We start from the raw sequence: 18,917 nt of genomic DNA, 5'->3' as shown, positions 1-18,917 counted from the left end.
GGAAGATTTAACAGTGAACCTACATTTGACAGAAATTCAGGTGAGCGTTAGTGAAGTGAACAGAATGTCTGTGAAGTATGGCTAGCAAACCATTGTGAGATAAACCACAGGCTTGACAGAAACGACAGTTTTCTTATTGTGTCTTTGTGGATATCAAAGAGGAGTAGGTCAAATAGTCCCGTCAGCTAAAACGTTGTGTGAAGCAAAGACTGAACTGTTCGTGAGTGCGAAAGGAAGCGTGTTTGTGTGCGGAGATGTTTGTTGCGAGACGCTGCGAGATCTTAACTGTAAGAACAGCTTGCGACAGGTTTAGTGTGGGAATTGTTCTAGTTACACTTGCTGGCAGGCTAAACTCAAGCACTACTACACTTGAGACGATGTCGGACTACCACAAGAAGATGATGAACTATTTCGGCGCCGGTGGTGTTATGTTGAGCTTGTCCCTGGCAAGGGAGTTGGGCGTGGTGCAGATTTTGATGGAAGCCAAAGTCCCTCTAACATCAAAGCAGGTGGCTGACAAGCTGAACCTCAGAGAAAGGTAAATACCGTTTCATGATGAAGAACTGGTAAGAACATTGATAGACATAGATTGATAGAGGGGACCCATCTCATACATATTCTGTAGATAGACATAGCAGGCATATATTGATAAGGAGGGGGGGGGGGGGGGGGGGGGGGAGACGCGGAGGGCATCTCATACATATTCTGTTATGCCGCCATTTACGTTTTACTCAAGAAGTCCGGGACCCTGAAAGTTTAAGAACCTGAATACTGCCCAGAACTTCTCCTACAAACAAATTGACATTGCTCCATACCAATGGGGACCGTCCAGTCGATTGAGTTTATATTGTAAGAGTGATATACGTGGGCTGGTCAAAAAGTTGTAAGCCTAACAAACAAAAGCAATAATTGTGAGGAGATTTTGTTAATTGTATTTTTCAACATAATCTCCCAGGTTTTCAATAGACTTCTCAAATCGATAGTGAAGCTTTTTAATTCCAGTCAGGAAGATGTTTTCTGAAACCACCCTAAAGAAACCGATTCACGACAGCTTTGCGGTCGTTGTTGTCGTCATAGATTAGAAATCATTGGTGCCAGGTTGGCGAGTATGGAGGATGAGAAGGTTCTTCGAAACCATCCTGTCGCACAGAAGCCTTTGCAAGTCGAGAGGTGTAAGAAGAGGCATTGTCATGAAGTAGTAGAACTCCAGCAGTCAGCATTCCTCACTGCTTTTTTTTGACAGAATCTCTCAGGCGATAAATGCAAATCAGCATAGTGACCACCGGTAATCGTCTTTTGACTTTCTAAGGTAATTAACAAGGATCACACCCTGTGCATCTCAGAATACAGTGGCCATAACTGTCTTCACTGATCATGAAGACTTGAATTTCTTTGGTGCCAGAGAAGTGGAATGGCGCCATCATAGTGGTAGACCTATGTTTCATCCCCCGTTACTAATCTTTTGGAATTTGACGAAACCCTCCCCAATTAGCTTTTAATTTTCTCTGTCAATGTCAGTTCCTTTTCCTTTAGATCAGAATTTAGAAACCTTTTGGTACCCAACGAGCAGATATCTTATTCGTCTGTAAATGTTTGTGAATACTAGTTTCAATACTCAAATAATGTTCTATCTCGACTAGTTCACTTTGTTATGGCCCATAGTTGCAAGTTAGTCAGGCGTAGAACGTTTTTACCAGCCCTCGTATTATTATGAGCTTTGAACAAGTTTTTGATAAATAAATGTTTTAATAATAATTATATATTTCCACAGGTATGTGCGTGAGATACTTGGTTCACTCGCTGTCGGGGAGGTCATCAGCGTGGACGACTCGTCCACCCAGTTCCATGTTCCAGATGACCGCAAGGCCACATTCAATGCAATATCTGTGTTTTCCAGATTTTTGCCACAGTTTGGTTTGAGACATGCCAGTATCAAGGACTGTGCTCAACAACGGAACACTGGTGGTAAGGACATTGTACATTCACATGGATTTCATCAATATAATACTCAGACACTTATTTACATTCCTATTTCTCGACATAAGTTGTAATCCTGTTGAGAGTGAACATGCAGAATCACAGTTACGTTCAAGTAGAGTTTTCAATTGACACACATGTCTGGAACATAAGTATTATCAGTTCTTCAAATGAGGAATCCGATATGGTATTGATCATGAAAAACAGGGGTATTTATGCTTTGAAGTTGATCATAAGTTAATCATCATGTAGAAAGTGATTCAACTTTATGAAACAATGGTAACTGTTGTTAGAAAAGGTACTCTTAGAATCAATAATATGACAAAATAATAATATCTAGTCCTTTATCAGGAACAAATAACCAAGTTTCACTCATTGACATATTGTCCATCTATGCATGATCTTCCTTATTCAATTCAATACAATTCATTAAACACTGTTTAATCACACCTTAAAGGATGTGAGGCAGATACAAAGATGGTATATGACTTATAAGGTTCATTTCTGTGTCCCCATTTCCTTGTCAAATAAAGGATGTCAAATGTACAGTTTCAGTTACCTTTGTATCTCAAATGTCTCAATAATCGAGTGTGGACCAGACAATTCAGTAATTGATATAATGAGCATCGATCCACGCAATTGGGATACGATAACATGCATCAACCAAGTCAGCGAGCCTGACCACCCGATCCCGTTAGTCGCCTCTTACGGCAAGCATGGGTTGCTGAATACCTATTTTACCCCGGATCTTCACGGGTCAGGTGAACAATTCATTTGCCTTTGCATGTGTTTGTGATGGGTGCCACTGGTAGGGGAGGATACACTCAAATTTTCGCGAACACTTGGTATCATCACTATTTGATAAACTGTGCAAATTCATACATACTTTCAGCTTTTATCTCTGCGCATGTTTTTGTATAACGAAGTGATCTTGTGTACCTGACGCTTTCTCTCAGTTGCGTTGGCGTTGGTATGGTTTTCTTATATTTACAGGAATAGTCTACAGTCAAACCCCTGGGCTTTTTGAAACGTTGACAGACATTTTGGTCGTAGTCAAGAAAGATATGATTGATACAGATATCCTGTCTGCCATTCCTCTGTTCCTGCCGAAGTTAGGTGGGTAAACGAATAGACGAGTTGGAGCACAATACAACAATTCCCGCGTTAACGACCAATTTTGATCACAATTATGCAATAGTTTATTAATAAATTTATAAGAGCTCAAAGGTTATATGCTTTTGTGCCACGTACCTATCTTCTAACTATGCACTTTACAAGGGAAACCAAATAAAGGCATATATGCATAAAATGGACGCAGGTATCGCACTGATATGTTTTAACTTAACATGATTTAATATTGATACAACTCGACTATATGTTGATGTTAGGAATTGTGTTTGATACTTTACTTGTGAGTGCTAATTCTAAAGTATTTCAAGGTTTCTGTCTTATGTCTTACTTAACTTGTTTGTTTTTTAATACAGAATCCGGAATCAAGGTTGCGGAATTTGGTTGTGCAACTGGGATAATTTTAAACAAATTAGCTTCGCGATTCAAGAACAGCACCTTCCTTGGTTCTGATGTAGCAAGCGTGCCATTGGTTCAAGCCAGAGAGGAAGCAAGCAACCAGGGCCTTCAGAATGTCACTTATGACACAGACAATATTGAAACTATATCTGAAAGCTACAAGGAGAGTTTTGATTGGATACTAACCCGTCTAGTTATTCATGACTTAACATATCCACAGAAAGCCTTAAACGAGATTTACCAGTGTCTGAAACCAGGGGGTATTTTCAGCATGATTGAGGTTGGAATAGAGGGAGGCATAACTGGCAACATTGCTAATGCTTCAGCTATGTTCTACTACTCGGCGAGCACATTCTTGTGTATTCCGGAAAGCTTGCGCAGGCCTGACTCTGCAGCACTTGGGGCTACATGGGGTGCATCTTTGGCAAGAGAGATGGTTGCTAAAGCCGGTTTCACCATCATCAACGAGTCTGTGAGTCACACAGATGAGCATGAGATACACTTTGTCTGTCAGAAGTAGATTTCAGTTGTATTGTACAGTGACATAAATCTGTAAAACTTTCAGCTATTAAGGAGTTTAGTTCCAGGAAAGTTTTTTTTCAGATAGTTCAGTGCAGCATTTAATACTAGTATATCAGGATATCATAATTATTTGAGATCGTGTAAAAAGATTAAGTATTGATAATACATGTGAGGACCTGATAGACAACGTGTCTGAAATTCTTGTAACTTCGGGTAATAAACATCTAATATCTTCAGGGGGCACGGGTGACCCAGTCACCTAAGGCGCCGCGTTTCGCTGTGCAGAGTTGCGTCCCTTGGACACGTCAGAAACCTATGATTGTTGGTTCGAATCCCGGTTCGCCCCAATTATGTTTCTAGGTTTGTCAGCACCATACCCGTGCTCGTGGGTTTCACCGAAGTGGTAAACGTCTGAGACCTGCATCCCTTCGGGCTTTCCTCCCACATTAAGCTGACACGCCGTGATATAACTGGAATACTGTTAAAAGCGGCGTTAAACCCAACTCACTCACTCACTCACTAATATCCACATGGATGCAAACTTTTAACTTTCTTTGATGTTGGACCTTTGAGGTATGGCCACACGACTCTGCCATATTTTGTTGGTCTGGTTAAGACAGAAAATTACAAATATCACATGCCGATTGATCACCTCAATATTTGTACAGTAAACTACGGTTATAAAGAACTCAAAGGAACCGCTAATTTTAGTTCGTTATAACCTTCCTTCGTTTTAAGCATATATGCAACGTATATACAACAAATGGCCGGGACCGAAAAGACAAGTTTGTTGTATCCATCAGTTTGTTATAAACCTGTTCGTTATAAATGTAGTTTACTGTAAATGTTTACTTTGACTGATACATTCGCCATTGATGAAATTCCAAAGTGAAAGACCGATGCTCCACAACTTTCATTCCGTTTGCTTTTACTCTTTTCATCTGCAATTCACAGTGTAGTTGTGGCGCCTAATGTTATATGAAGTGTCATTTGGTATAACAGTTTTCATGTTAAGAGTTTTGTCTTCAAGGAAAGTGTCATCTGACATGGAGAGAAAAAGCATTAAATATGAACAACTAAGTACATGTTTTATCAGTATCGTTATTCAAGTACTTTCTTTTTAACATCGAGTTTTAGAGATATGGACAATGAGCTTTTTTATAATATGCAACATTGAATGTAACATTGTGTGACGTAATCAAAATAACAGAATAAATGATAATGAGTGATCAGATCAGATGTTTCAACGCTCCTTACTTTTCAATATATGACCTATTAGCCAGTGTGAATGCACACGTTACGCAAGGCAGGAGGTGCAGTTGTAGATTTGAATTACTTATGAGTGCCCCCAGCATTTCTTCCCAAAACTCAAATCACTTCTGTAGAGTTGTTTCCAGTTAAGACGTGTTGACTGCCTGTCTACGCCAGCTACAGGGCAGCGATTACAAAGCTGGTGCATGGCTGAAATTCAAAGGAGGTTTTACTGATGTGTGACTAATATTTATGGTTTATGTGAAGCCACGAACTACCCTCGTTGTATATTCCTTTGTATGTTTTACGCATTGCTGTTTGGAGTTGAAATATGTTTCCCTGACAAACTCCAGTTCCTTCTGTTTGTTTAGATCTCCATTTAATGAGGCAATAAATAAATTGTTTGTTTGTTGTTAAAAAGCCCCGAAAGGGTATGTGAGACATTATTCGAAGTACTATATTCCAACCAGATTTAATCATCAACATGGCGTCTTTTTATCACAAATAATTATTTCTAATAAAATAGTTTATATCACTCCATCCGTATTTAATTACGATATTGAACATGTGAGTCTGAAGAGGCCGAGTGTTTGTCTCTTTGCTGATGGTGAAGGGACATAAAAACAGACGAACCTCGGTGTGTCGAAATCGTTGGGACCTGGAATAAAGTTCGGGTTATCTTTCGTTCCAGACATCAGGGGAATTATATGATATATTTTAATTCTGAGGACTCCGAAATGAGTTTGACACAACAGCGAATTCGACATATCCAAGTTCGACACAACGAGGTTCAATTGTATATGCCATGGTGTTAGTCCAGGACAGGACGTCCCGAGTCGGTGTAAATTAGAGATATGACACAGTGGGATATACATATTAAGCTGCCGCATGAGTCCGGAGTAGTACAAGCCGCAACACACCCATATTATATAAGTGCAATAATCTTGAAGGCAACCTTTAACCCCATTTCAACTCACCTCAGTTCATCTGATTTCACTTAGCTATTAAGTTAACCTGTAGATATTAGACAGTAGCCAAAGGCGTCATATATAGAAAATAGTTTCCATTTTTCACAAGGTGGCCTGGAAGAGGCACACATAGCTGGAAACTATGGAACTACACATTTAGGAAGCAGTATGTTACAATATTCTCAAAGGATTATACATAGTTTGTGACTCTGGAGCAAGGAAAGCGTAAGCGAGTGAGTGAGTGAGTGAGTTGACGTGGGTTTGAACAATATTTCAGTTATACAGGGCATGTCAGCTTAATAAGGATGACAATAATGCAGGTCGTTGGCGTTTAAAGCTTTTTATTACTTAGGTTCTGTTCTCCCATCCCTCTAACCAATATGATTAGAGACGGGATATTTACTCAGACACTGGTTCAACACACACAAAATACAACAGTTTCACAGTTAAGGACATTCAGAATGTCCAGCAGACAATTCGCATTTTTGCAAAACCTGAGGACATAATGATGTTCCAGTATTTTTCTGGAAAACAATAATGTTTTAAAACAATCCAAGCAACCACATCATACGCTTGGGCTTTGGGATGACTTGCCATTTATCAAACCTGACAACTATGTCTGTGGAGTTAAAATCAGGTGGTTTTAAAACACAGTATAATTGTTAATGTTCTAAAATATACCAGGCTTCTTATCCAACTGTTACCTCAAAGTGATCTAAACCTTTAAGACCCTTTCTCATATGCATCATTTTACGGTGTCCTTTCTTATATAACATGACTTTTATGTGCTGCTGTATTTCACGGGTAAAGATAACAGTTCCTTGTGTCACTTCTAGGAAGGAATATCTTTTCATGGCATACATTTGCTTCACTCTGTGGACTTTATTGATGATTATGTCATATATTTGTAAGCCATTGTTCATGAAGTATACTTTCCCTGAGCCAACTGCCATGACATGATGTCTATGAGACCGGACAAAATCCAGTGTTGTGACTCTGTTCGTGCTGTGGTCGTATCTGCAGAGCACAGAAGGGCACCACCAGTACACACTCGTGATGTCTGCGTCACACCACAAAATGGGAACCCTCTGATCTAGGGTCTGTGCTGGTATTGTCATTCGTTTCTTTGGCTCCTGTAGAGGCACTGTTGTCAACTCGAACCGATGACGGCGGCGCTTCAGAATAAACAAGTCGTTCCTGATTCGATCAAGAGCGAAAGCTGTAACATCTGAACAAATTCTTCTTTTGGAAACTGCTCGTCCATTTCTTATTCCATATTGCAACAAAACTGATCTCCCCTTTAACACTACATAGATGTAACACCTAGAATAATCCACCTGCATTCTAGCTCGAGCGTCAGCAATACGGATAGTTAACGAAGCCCACTTATAAAACGTGTTTTTCGAACTATCATACGCCTTGAAGTACACAGATTGCCCTTTGAACAAAACAATCATGAACTTTGGCTCTGAACAATTGTTACCCTGACACTGGCAGTTTATGGAGCTGCCATTTGAGGCCGCAGTGTCAAGGGTCGTTGATTGAAGTATGTCCTGCCGAAGTGAAGAGGAATTGAACACCGATCGTTTATCCTCTTCTGTCCATTTCGTTCTTGGGAGTGTTGTTGTCTTTGGTCGTTCTTTGTTCTTTAGATGTACGTGTGACGCATTGCGTTGGCAAATTTGTAGTATCCATGGTCCATGCTTACAGCTTTCAGATCTCATTAGTCGACACTGACGATCCAGTGTGTCTTGTAGATTGTGTGGGGTAGGTTGGTTTGGTGAGTCTTCAGTATTACCATACATCCTAATATAAGGAATACAAGCTGACAAAAGGAACACCAGCTCCAAGCCAAGAAACATCATTTTGTTCAATGTTGAGATTGATACAGAACCTGTGCTTTATAACGTGGTGTAGTCCCAATGAACTCGAACTAATGACCTGAAAAAGAGTCAGTAATTTTAATTTTGAATGGATAGAAGGGTTCAGTCAGCGACAATGTTAAAGGTGACATTATATTTTCATAAATGTCTTAGAAGTGTGAAATATCAGGTGGCAGTTTACGCTCTCCTTATAGAATTTGATTTTCTATTTTGTATCACAGAACAAAAAACAATAGCTGAAAACCGTTCTATTATTTACGTATCTACGACAGGCTGCTCAACTGACAATGAACGGTCTGAGAAACGCATATCTATTTAAAAAGAGGACTGCGATTCCAGACAGTCATGACCCTTTAACATTATGGATGTCGGCGAAAATAATTCTCAGCTTTCTTCCTTGGGAGAAAGGAGACTGAGTGTCCACACAGCCATGACCCATTAACATTATGGATGTCTACGAGATGTTTCTCAGCTTCCTTCCTTTGTTTCCAGCTTTTTTATATGAATCAGAATTGTTGCTGGGATTGGCAAGAGGGTCCACAACTACCGGCTTGTATCGCGATTACTGAATACAAACAGGTGATTGGAAAGAATAAAAACGTTTCGATGTTTGTTTGTCTTCAATAACCATAGGGTCTTTGGCTGTCATGAAAATGCATCAGTAAAAAGAAAAACTTTTTAGAGTGATATTTAATGAATAGTTACGAAATACTTTTCAAAATGTTTTTAAATTATTTGGCCGTTTTGTATACTCTGAAGGGTATTTCTTCATAACAGACTCAAAATGATAATTTTGTTCTATATCTGTTCAGGGTTGGCGAATCATCGAAACAGGTATGAAATAGTAGGGACCTATCAAAATTTGCCTTGACTGTTTTCAATGAGTTGAATTTCTGATTTTAGTCATCCATTCATATAACTATTATCACTACTTTCAGTTTTATGCCCAGTGGAATCTTCTTCGGCAGATAACTGAGACTGGATATCATCTGGCAGATTGATTTCACTGTCAAGGTTTTCATTGGTATGCATTAAAGACAATAACAACTAATATTTTGAAAAAAAGGCCATATATATGGAAGCGCTCATAAAATCACAATGCATCGGCGGCACACAAACATAATCACTTAAAATCTTTGGCAAGTGAACCAGTCCGATGACGTTGTCGCTGTTACGGATTTCTTTTCTCAGAAACGAGAGACTAACGTTAAGACAGTATCGGCACCGAGTTCATTAAGAATATAATTGTAAAGAGTATTACAAATGTTCATGACGGACTGAATGAGGTGTCTTGTTCGAACAAGTGATGTGTGATATGTGAACAGAACTTTGTTGTAAGAGAGTCTGATTCATCGCTCTCATCGCTCTTGCGTTGCAGTTGTATGTTCATGTACAGGCGTCAGCGAGTGAGTGAGTTTGGTTTAACGCCGCTTTTAACAGTATTCCAGTAATATCCCGGCGTGTCAGCTTAATGTGGGAGGAAAGCTCGAAGTGATGCAGGTCTCAGACGTTTACCACTTCGGTGAAACCCACGAGCACGGGTATGGTGCTGACAAACCTAGAAACATAATCAGGGCGAACCGGGATTCGAACCCACAATCATAGGTTTCTGGCGTGCCCAAGGGACGCAACTCTGCACAGCGAATCGCGGCGCCTTAGACGACTGGGCCACCCGTGTCCCCACAGGCGTGGAGTGGACAATGATATCTGAAGAGAAAAACAAACCCTTAGACCTGCTCCTTGTTGCTCACTCAGTATTGCATTCCTTGGGCACGCAAGAAACCTATGATTGTGGGTTCGAATCCCGGTTCGCCCCGATAATGTGTCTAGGTTTGCCAGAACCACACTCGTGTTCATGGGTTTCATCAAAGTGGTAAACATCTGAGATATATATAAAATTTATTGATTCATTTGGAACAGGCTACAATCATGTGTATATTCTCGGCCTGTTGATGAACTCGCCCTCAATAACTCCATAGCGCAAATCCACGAGAACCATACACGACAAGCTCTATTTCATTTAAAATAAATTTGTTACCCACACGATGACAGAAGCAATACACATTCCCAAGCTCTCAGCAACTTGGTTCAGAGGCACCAATTTGAAATGAAACCCGTGAAGATCCGGGGTAGGATAGATCTTCAGCAACCCATGCTTGTCGTAAAAAGCGACTATGCTTGTCGTAAGAGGCGACTAACGGGATCGGGTGGTCAGGCTCGCTGACTTGGTTGATGCATGTCATCGATCCCAATTGCGTGGTACGATGCTCATGATGTCAACCCCTGGATTGTCTGGTCCAGACTCGATTATTTACAGACCGCCGTCATATAGCTGGAATGTTGCTGAGTGCGGCGTTAAACAACAATCAAAAAAAAAATTAAATGATACTGCTTGTCATTAAGATAGCATCATGGATCGGGTGGTCAGTCATATGGTTGGCACCGACGGATCATTCCCATCATTACAGGCCGCCTTCCTCTGGAAGGAATATTGTTGAGTACGGCGTAAAACAACACGTAAACAACGAACAATATATCAATATGATTCAGATGTTCAGTTGTTAGATGAGGTCTTGTATTGTTTTACCTACCGACAATTTATTGTTTAACTTTAATGTTTTTGTTCTTGTTTTTGTTCTGTTCTGTAAAAAGTTTGCCTTCCGAAATTTGACTTTGAATGGCCACATTGACACACTCTTCATGTCAATGTCGGTAAGAGTATTTGTGAAATTGAAATAAAAAATACATAATTATTTTCACTCATCTATAAATTATTGATTTCAACCAGAAACATCCGAGGTTTGATTGGGAATGGGTCAAGTAGAAACAATAAAAAATCACATTTCACGAAATATAAATCATTCCTAATGACTTTGATCAACCTACTACAAACCTATTTCACAGTTAAATACAAAAACATCGTAAACTCGTAATCTATCATGGTATTTAATTAAAGTTACCTATTTTTTTATATCAAAAGAAGCATTAAACTTAATCAATGTCTTTCATGTTTCTCCAACCCTATAGGTGGACATTTAAAAAACAAACATATGTCGTTTAAAATCAGGCAATTGGATTCCGTGCGTCCTTTGATGTAGACACGATAAGACAGTAGAGATTGTTAATTTACAAACAAAAGCGACCGTGTTTTCAGTAATGCCTTGTACGAGCGGCGATAATGATACAGACACTATAGAACAAGAGAACAGCCATCGCTGTATGATGTATCAGAATAAATATGGCAGTTGGGGTTGAGAAGGGAAGTAGTTACGAAATATAGGGCTAGAATAGGACCCCTGGCCAGAAATTTATTTTTGTCGTCAGAGGAGACTGATCAGCTCGGTCGGCCAGTCTCGAATACCTTTAAGAGGCGTGGATCGGTTGGTCAGTCTCGGTCACCAATAAGAGGCGTGGATCGGGTGGTCAGTCTCGCTTACCTCTAAGAGACGTGGATCGGTTGGTCAGTCTCGGTTACCTGTAAGAGGCGACACTATAGATCGGGTTTAAGTCTCGGTCACCCGTAAGAGGCGACTTGAACATCGGGTGGTCAGTCTCAGTTGCCTGTTAGAGCCGTTGATCGGGTGGTCAGTCTCGGTTACCTGTAGGAGGCGCGGATCGGTTCGTCAGTCTCGGTCATCTGTAAGAGGCATGGTTCGGTTGGTCAGTCTCGATTACCTGTAAGAGGCGTGGGCCGGGTGGTCAGTCTCGGTTACCTGTAAGAGGCGTGGATCGGATGGTCAGTCTCGCTCACCTGTAAGAGGCCACACTATAGATCGGGTTTAAGTCTCGGTCACCCGTAAGAGGCGACTTGAACATCGGGTGGTCAGTCTCGGTCATCTGTAACAGGCATGGTTCGGTTGGTCAGTCTCGGTTACCTGTAAGAGGCGTGGGTCGGGTGGTCAGTCTCGGTCAGCTGTAAGAGGCGAGGATCGGATGGTCAGTCTCGCTCACCTGTAAGAGGCCACACTATAGATCGGGTTAAAATCTCGGTCACCCGTAAGAGGCGACTTGAACATCGGGTGGTCAATCTCGGTCACCTGTAACAGGCATGGAGGTGATATACATGACATTAGACACAGCCAAGTGGACCTACATACGAAGTGAGTAGGCAGAGGGAAGGTAGGCATGGAGGTTATGTACACGACATTAGACACAGCCAAGTGGACCTACATAGGAAGTGAGTAGGCAGAGGGAAGGTAAGCATGGAGGTGATATACATGACAGGAAACACAACCTTGTGGGCCTACATACGAAGTGACTAGGCAGAGGGAAGGTAAGTATGGAGGTGATATACACGACATTAGACACAGCCAAGTGGACCTACATAGGAAGTGAGTAGGCAGATGGAAGGTAAGCATGGAGGTGATATACACGACAGGAAACACAACCTTGTGGGCCTACATACGAAGTGAGTAGGCAGAGGGAAGGCAAGCATGGACGTGATATACCCGACATTAGACACAGCCAAGTGGACCTGCATACGAGGTGAGTAGGCAGAGGGAAGGTAAGCATGGACGTGATATACACGACATTAGACACAGCCTAGTGGACCTACAGACTATGAGAGTGGGCGGAGGGAGGGAAGGTAAGGATGGAGGTGATTTGCATGACAGGAAACACAGCCTAGTGGACCTACAGACTAAGAGAGGGGGCGGAGGGAGGGAAGTTAAGCATGAACGTGATATGCATGACAGGTGACCCAGCCCAGTGGACCTACAGACTATGAGAGGGGGCGGAGGGAGGGAAGTTAAGCATGGAGGTGATATGCATGACAGGTGACCCAGCCAGGTAGACCTACAGACTAAGAGAGTTGGCTTCACAAGGTCATAACAATCCGTCAGAGTCATGTTTTACATTCCTCATTTGCCAATCTCTGTGGCACGTTTCCAGATGCGTATCTATATATCTTTACCTAATAGCACACCCACAGTCATTTCTTATTAGATGCTGATGTATTTTGATACGGGTATCATAGTTGTGTTTTGGACCTTTAGTTTGCTGTGTCTGTTTTCAGACATCAACCTTTTGATAGCGTTTGTAATATTTTGGTAGTTTTCAAATGTGTACTGTCTTTTGTCGGGCAGCTTGTGTGTTGTAACACTAACTAATCCTTGTTAAAGCTTTTGAACCCCTGGAACAAGAAGGGCACCCCTGACCTGACCCCCGTGTCGTGGCTGAACACCACCCTGGCAGACCCCCTTCACATGAAACAGGTGCCCGATAAGAAGTTCTACTTTGCAATGGACTTCAACAAGGTAGACAACTACGTTTTCAATCACGAAGAGTTATACCCCTTGGCTGCCGTCAACCGGAACAAGAGACTATATTTGCCACAGATGAACCACATCACCAACATTGCACCTCCGTCACCCCCGTTGTCTCCGTATGATGATATTCCCAAGGTGAGTTCAAACAAGCATGTGTTAACCGGAGTTAACCTTACCCCCAAAACAGTGAGTGAGTGAGTGAGAATGGTTTTACGCCGCTTTTAGCAATATTCCAGCAGTATCACGGCGGGGGGCTTCATTGTACCCGTGTCGGTAATCGAACCTGGGTCTTCGGCGTGACCATCGAACACTTTAACCATTAGGCTACCCGACCGCCCCCCCAAAAAAACAACAACAAAAAAACAACAGCTTGATGAAGCGTCATGATATATATCAGTGGAACATATGTTGCTGTCCTGAGAAATGTAACCTCCACAATATGGAAGATTAGAGAAATGTATTTTGTTAATTATATAAATTATAACTTAATTCGTTATAACCGTTTTCCATTTATCTTGCAACCGATTTACATCCCCCTCTCTATAACCTCGGCGCTCTTTGTGGCGGGAGTAATCAACTAATATGCACGCACATCCTCTTAGATATAATAAGGGAACTGATTAAATGATTTTGAAGGTGTAATGACCATATATGTCTTCACAATTTATTTCGGGCGTGGAGATCAATATCTGTTGTGTCCACCATGTTGGGTGATACATGCACGACACCTTGGCGGCAAACTGTTGATTAACTGTCGTATGATTGGCCATGGTATTGGCCGTCATCCGCCTGAAGAGCTATCCAAAGCTTGACTACTAGCTAGGTCTCTGGCGTACACTCTCCGCCCGAGAACATCTCTCAGATTATCTATTGGGGAAATAGCGGCCCAGTCCAATGTTCATGTGCCTTCTCGTCGGGCACGATGTGGTCTAGCAATGTCATCTTGCAGTTCCAATTTCGTCAACATATTGCTGGCCAGTCAAATGTCCATTCACAAAAAACAAATTAGTCGCCTTCCATGTGTGATATATACCGCCCTACACCGTGACACTACCGCCCCAATATCGATAATGGTCAAGAATTGTTGCCCTGGCATACCGCTCGCCGCTCCGTCGCCAACAACGTTTTCTGCCATCTGTGAATCGGAGGCAATTTGTGTGTAAACATGATGGTTCAGCTGAGATGTTTAGAAACAAGTTCAGCTGTTTCTTGTACCAACATAACAATCATTGTACCTCTTTTTTGTCTATGACAAATGGGCAATCAACAAAGTCATAATTGATACCAACCAGTCATGGAAACTAGTTTTAACTTCCTTTTACATTCTGACGATATTCGTCAAAGATGGAATCATAATAAACCGATATCTAGTCAGGATGTTGAGATCTATTAATGAACAAAATGGAATACAATACTTACTAAATTACTCGCATTTGACGAATGGATGGGTACTGTACTGGGTTAATAACATCGGGTGAAGTGGGGTCAAACGTCGCGACCGTGGAACCGTAAAACGAGGTCATACTTACGCTGTAAATGCAGAGGTTTCATGCAATTTATGAACTGATGAAATGTAATTGAACAAATTCCAAGACAAGGGGGCGACATGCAGCTGAAATACTGCTGTTTATACCCGCTAGCAGCCCCCGGCAAAAAAGAGAGAAATATGTCACTTTGTTAATTAATGAAATAAAACCACATAATCTGGAAATAGGACAAACAAAAACATAACCTTTTCAGTGCAATTGTGTTGGTAGTGTTTTTTCCTGCTAAGAAGGATGTTAGGTGAAATGGGGTTTGATGTCACATTCAAGATTATTGCCCCCTTTTAGCTACGTGCATACATAGGGGCGGTCGGGTAGCCTAGTGGTTAAAGCGTTCGCTCGTCACGCCGAAGACCCAGGTTCGATTCCCGACATGGGTACAATGTGTGAAGCCCATTTCTGGTGTCCCCCGCCGTGATATTGCTGGAATATTGCTAAAAGCGGCGTAAAACCATACTCGTGTGTGTGTGTGTGTGTGTGTGTGTGTGTGTGTGTGTGTGTGTGTGTGTGTGTGTGTGTGTGTGTGTGTGTGTGTGTGTGTGTTAGATTGGCTGATTACACGTGGGCCGGACCAATGCCAATTTTATAGTGCTCTCGCACTAAGATACCATGCCACAGTTTAACATAAATACCCCACTAAGACACCCACCAGTCCTCGATTAGCCCCTTCATGCCGCGCACCAGGCAGGGTAACAACAAGTGCCATCTTATAACGTCTTTTGGTTTGACGCGGCCGGGGATCGCACCCCGGAACTTCCGCTCTCTTGGCGGACGCTCTACCACTAGACCACGGAGGCGGTAAGTGAGATCAACACTGAAACAAAAGGCTATGCAGATATTCAAACACGCATGACCAGATACCTTCTCCTCTCAGGACATGTTCTGCGGCTCCCACAACACCAGGAACTGCACGCATCAATACTGTGAGTGTATCCACGTCATCAAGGTCGACCTGGACGACACCGTGGAGATGGTGCTCATTGATGAGGGCGTGACCTTCAACGCCAACCACCCGATACATCTGCATGGCCATCACTTCCGGGTAGTTGCGATGGACAGGGTGAGGCGTCACTTATTACTAGTCATATCCATTGCACCATTTGTAAATGAGATTGTCTGAGTAGCCTAGTTAAAGCGTTGACTTTTAACGTCGAGTACACTGTAAACGTTTCTCACTGTCAAACATTGCGATGCTCTCCTAGTAAAAAGTTCTTATTTACCAGGTCAACCAATCAACCTCTTTAGAAGAGATAAAAATGATGGATGAAGCTGGTCTGATAGAGAGGAATCTAGAAACACCCATAGCTAAAGATACTGTCACGGTTGCTGATGGGGGTTACACAATCATCAGGTTTCATGCTGATAACCCGGGTAGGTCATCACTTTGTACGATGATTACGTAGGCATGTTTCCTGACAACACTATTCAACATGATAACCCGAGTAGGTGACACGATCATCATGTTTTGCCATGAAAACCCTATGATTGAAAGGCGACTTTGCTTGTCGTAAGAGGCGACTAACGGGATCGGGTGGTCAGGCTCGCTGAGCAAGTTGATGCATGTCATCATATCACAAATGAGTAGACCGATACTCAGGATATCAATCACTTGATTGTCTGGTCCAGACTCGATTTACGGACAGCCTTCATATAGCTGGAAAATTGCTGAGTGCGGCGTTAAACAGACAAACAAATGCACATGATCAGACTGAAGGTTTGAAATCTTAATATGTGATTCATGGTGGTACACGATCATCAGAGTAAATGCGGATTACGCGAGTTGATGGTACACGATCATCAGACTAAATGTGGATTACGCGAGTTGGTAGTACACGATCATCAGACTAAATGTGGATTACGCGAGTTGGTAGTACATGATCATCAGACTAAATGTGGATTACGCGAGTTGGTAGTACATGATCACCAGACTAAATGTGGATTACGCGAGTTGATGGTACACGATCATCAGACTAAATGCGGATTACGCGAGTTGATGGTACACGATCATCAGACTAAATGTGGATTACGCGAGTTGATGGTACACGATCATCAGACTAAATGTGGATTACGCGAGTTGATGGTACACGATCATCAGACTAAATGTGGATTACGCGAGTTGATGGTACACGATCATCAGACTAAATGTGGATTACGCGAGTTGATGGTACACGATCATCAGACTAAATGTGGATTACGCGAGTTGATGGTACACGATCATCAGAATAAATGCGGATTACGGGAGTTGATGGTACACGATCTTCAGATTAAATGTAGATTACAGGGGTTCTGATTAGTTTCTGAGTACCTGATTTATTTTCAAACAGCCGCGACAGAACTGAAATATTCCTGAATGACAAACCACATATGTTCCTACAAGCGATTTTGCATAAGCTATGTATTTGAAATATCTTTTTATGTCACTTCAGTGTTCAGAACTCGTTTTTTGCTATGTAGGGTCCAAATTTTTTTACCGTGCCAGAGGGACTTGCGGCGACGTTGGCTTACTTGAGCTCTCATCAATCGGGACTCAAAAATTGACTTTTGTGGAATGTTATGTAAAGGTTTTTGACAAATTTGCCATCGCATCATTTAGATGTATTGAATATAGTTCATGCTTAGTACCCTCATTTACATATATACTGGATAGTGATACCAGGTTTATGGAAGTGTTCAGTAACCCAGGCGTGCCGTAAAAGGCGACTATGCTTGTCGTAAGAGGCGACTAACGGGATCGGGTGATCAAGCTTGGTGACTTGGTTGATGCACGTCATCGTATCTCATTTGCGTAGATCGATGTTCAAGATGTCAGTCACTGATTTGTGTGATCCAGACAGGGTTATTTACAGACTGCCGTAATATAGCTGGAATATTGCTGAGTTCGGCCTAAAACAAGACTGACTGACTGACTCACTCGCTCACTCACTTAAACACTCACTTAAACATACACTCACTCACTCTTGCTTTTAATATTATCAGGTTTCTGGCTGATGCACTGCCACATTGACTTCCATCAGTCAATCGGGATGGGCCTCATCGTGCAGGTTGGGGAGTTGAACCAGATGCCCCGACCCCCCGAACACTTCCCCAAGTGTGGGAACTGGCAGTACAAAGAGGAGGTCGATTTGGAGGAGAAGCCCCGGTGCCCCGTCAATGGAGCAGGACGCAACCACAGAGAGTCCTGGCTGTTGATGTATGCTGCCATTTTAAGCATCTTGTGCATCAAATCCATGTGAATAGAACGATATTCATATAATTACACTCAACGGGGCGTCGTGTCGTGCATAGACATTGGTGCATGTCTTTTTGGAGAAGATCAAAATTTTATTGACACCAACATTTTTTGTTTGCTACATTACTAAAGATGTTCAGCTAAGTAATCATGTGGACAAAGTATTGATGGTTGAATCCGAGCACTCGATGTAAGAGGAAAGAGATTTTAAATCCAGTGCTCGATGTGCAGCAGATCATATCAAAAAGGTTGTCTTAGAATCGTGATAGGTTACGAGAAAGTCTTGTTTTGATCATACACTGAACACATAAATACATAAAGGAATGAGAGTCACAATGTACCTCTTCACATCGGCAATACATCATCAATATAGCGTCTTTATATCACAAATATATATTTCTAATAAAATATTTCATATCACTACATCCGTGTTTAGTTACGATAATGTACCTGTCCGTCTGAAGTGGCCGAGTGTTTGTCTCTTTGCTGATGATGAAGGGACATAAGAACAGCCGAACCTCGTTGTGTCGAAATCGTTCGAGCCTGGAATAAAGTTCGAGTAATCTTTGGTTCCAGACATTTCATGTGTTTTTTTAATACTTGGAACTCCGAAATGAGTTCGACACAACAGCGAAATCGACATATCCAAGTTCGACACAACGAGGTTCGACTGTGTATGCCATGGGTGGAAGTCAGGACAGGACGTCCCAAGTCGTTGTAATTATAGATGTGGCACAGTGGGATATACA

At 41.9% G+C, this 18,917-nt stretch overlaps 2 protein-coding genes across 3 annotated transcripts; both read left to right on the top strand.

Annotated features, from left to right (window-relative positions):
• The first annotated feature begins 3 nt into the window (after positions 1 to 3).
• Positions 4 to 4,364, top strand: LOC125372758 (uncharacterized S-adenosylmethionine-dependent methyltransferase Rv2258c-like). Of its 2 annotated transcripts, XM_048383353.1 has the most exons (5): positions 4 to 40; positions 331 to 538; positions 1,772 to 1,965; positions 2,971 to 3,093; positions 3,462 to 4,364. In XM_048383353.1, exons 2-5 carry the CDS (start codon positions 378 to 380, stop codon positions 4,022 to 4,024), a joined length of 1,041 nt encoding a protein of 346 aa, XP_048239310.1. In that variant the 5' UTR covers positions 4 to 40; positions 331 to 377; the 3' UTR covers positions 4,025 to 4,364. The 2 variants fall into 2 exon arrangements, with proteins under 2 accessions (XP_048239310.1, XP_048239309.1); XM_048383352.1 differs by lacking the exon at positions 4 to 40 and having other exon boundaries at positions 63 to 538; positions 3,462 to 4,363.
• An 8,355-nt stretch (positions 4,365 to 12,719) lies between these two features.
• LOC125372747 (laccase-2-like) lies at positions 12,720 to 18,591 on the top strand. Its single transcript, XM_048383321.1, has 5 exons — positions 12,720 to 12,725; positions 13,249 to 13,530; positions 15,814 to 15,999; positions 16,163 to 16,310; positions 17,916 to 18,591. The coding sequence occupies exons 1-5, from the start codon at positions 12,720 to 12,722 to the stop codon at positions 18,170 to 18,172; spliced, it is 879 nt and encodes a 292-aa protein (XP_048239278.1). The 3' UTR covers positions 18,173 to 18,591.
• Positions 18,592 to 18,917: the final 326 nt, after the last annotated feature.

The sequence above is a fragment of the Haliotis rufescens genome, unplaced genomic scaffold (assembly GCF_023055435.1).
Source record: "Haliotis rufescens isolate VD_foot unplaced genomic scaffold, xgHalRufe1.0.p SCAF_47, whole genome shotgun sequence".
NCBI lineage: Eukaryota > Metazoa > Mollusca > Gastropoda > Lepetellida > Haliotidae > Haliotis > Haliotis rufescens.
This window is presented reverse-complemented; position numbering and strand designations above follow the sequence as displayed.

Excerpts from the sequence above, each read along its gene's own strand:
- LOC125372758 (XM_048383352.1), top strand. The coding sequence starts at position 255 with ATGTTTGTTGCGAGACGCTGCGAGATCTTAACTGTAAGAACAGCTTGC. Across the intron at positions 539-1,771 it reads AAGCTGAACCTCAGAGAAAG|GTATGTGCGTGAGATACTTG; the intron begins GTAAATACCGTT and ends ATATTTCCACAG. Across the intron at positions 1,966-2,970 it reads TCAACAACGGAACACTGGTG|GAATAGTCTACAGTCAAACC; the intron begins GTAAGGACATTG and ends TTATATTTACAG.
- LOC125372747 (XM_048383321.1), top strand. Across the intron at positions 16,000-16,162 it reads GGGTAGTTGCGATGGACAGG|GTCAACCAATCAACCTCTTT; the intron begins GTGAGGCGTCAC and ends CTTATTTACCAG. Across the intron at positions 16,311-17,915 it reads GTTTCATGCTGATAACCCGG|GTTTCTGGCTGATGCACTGC; the intron begins GTAGGTCATCAC and ends TAATATTATCAG.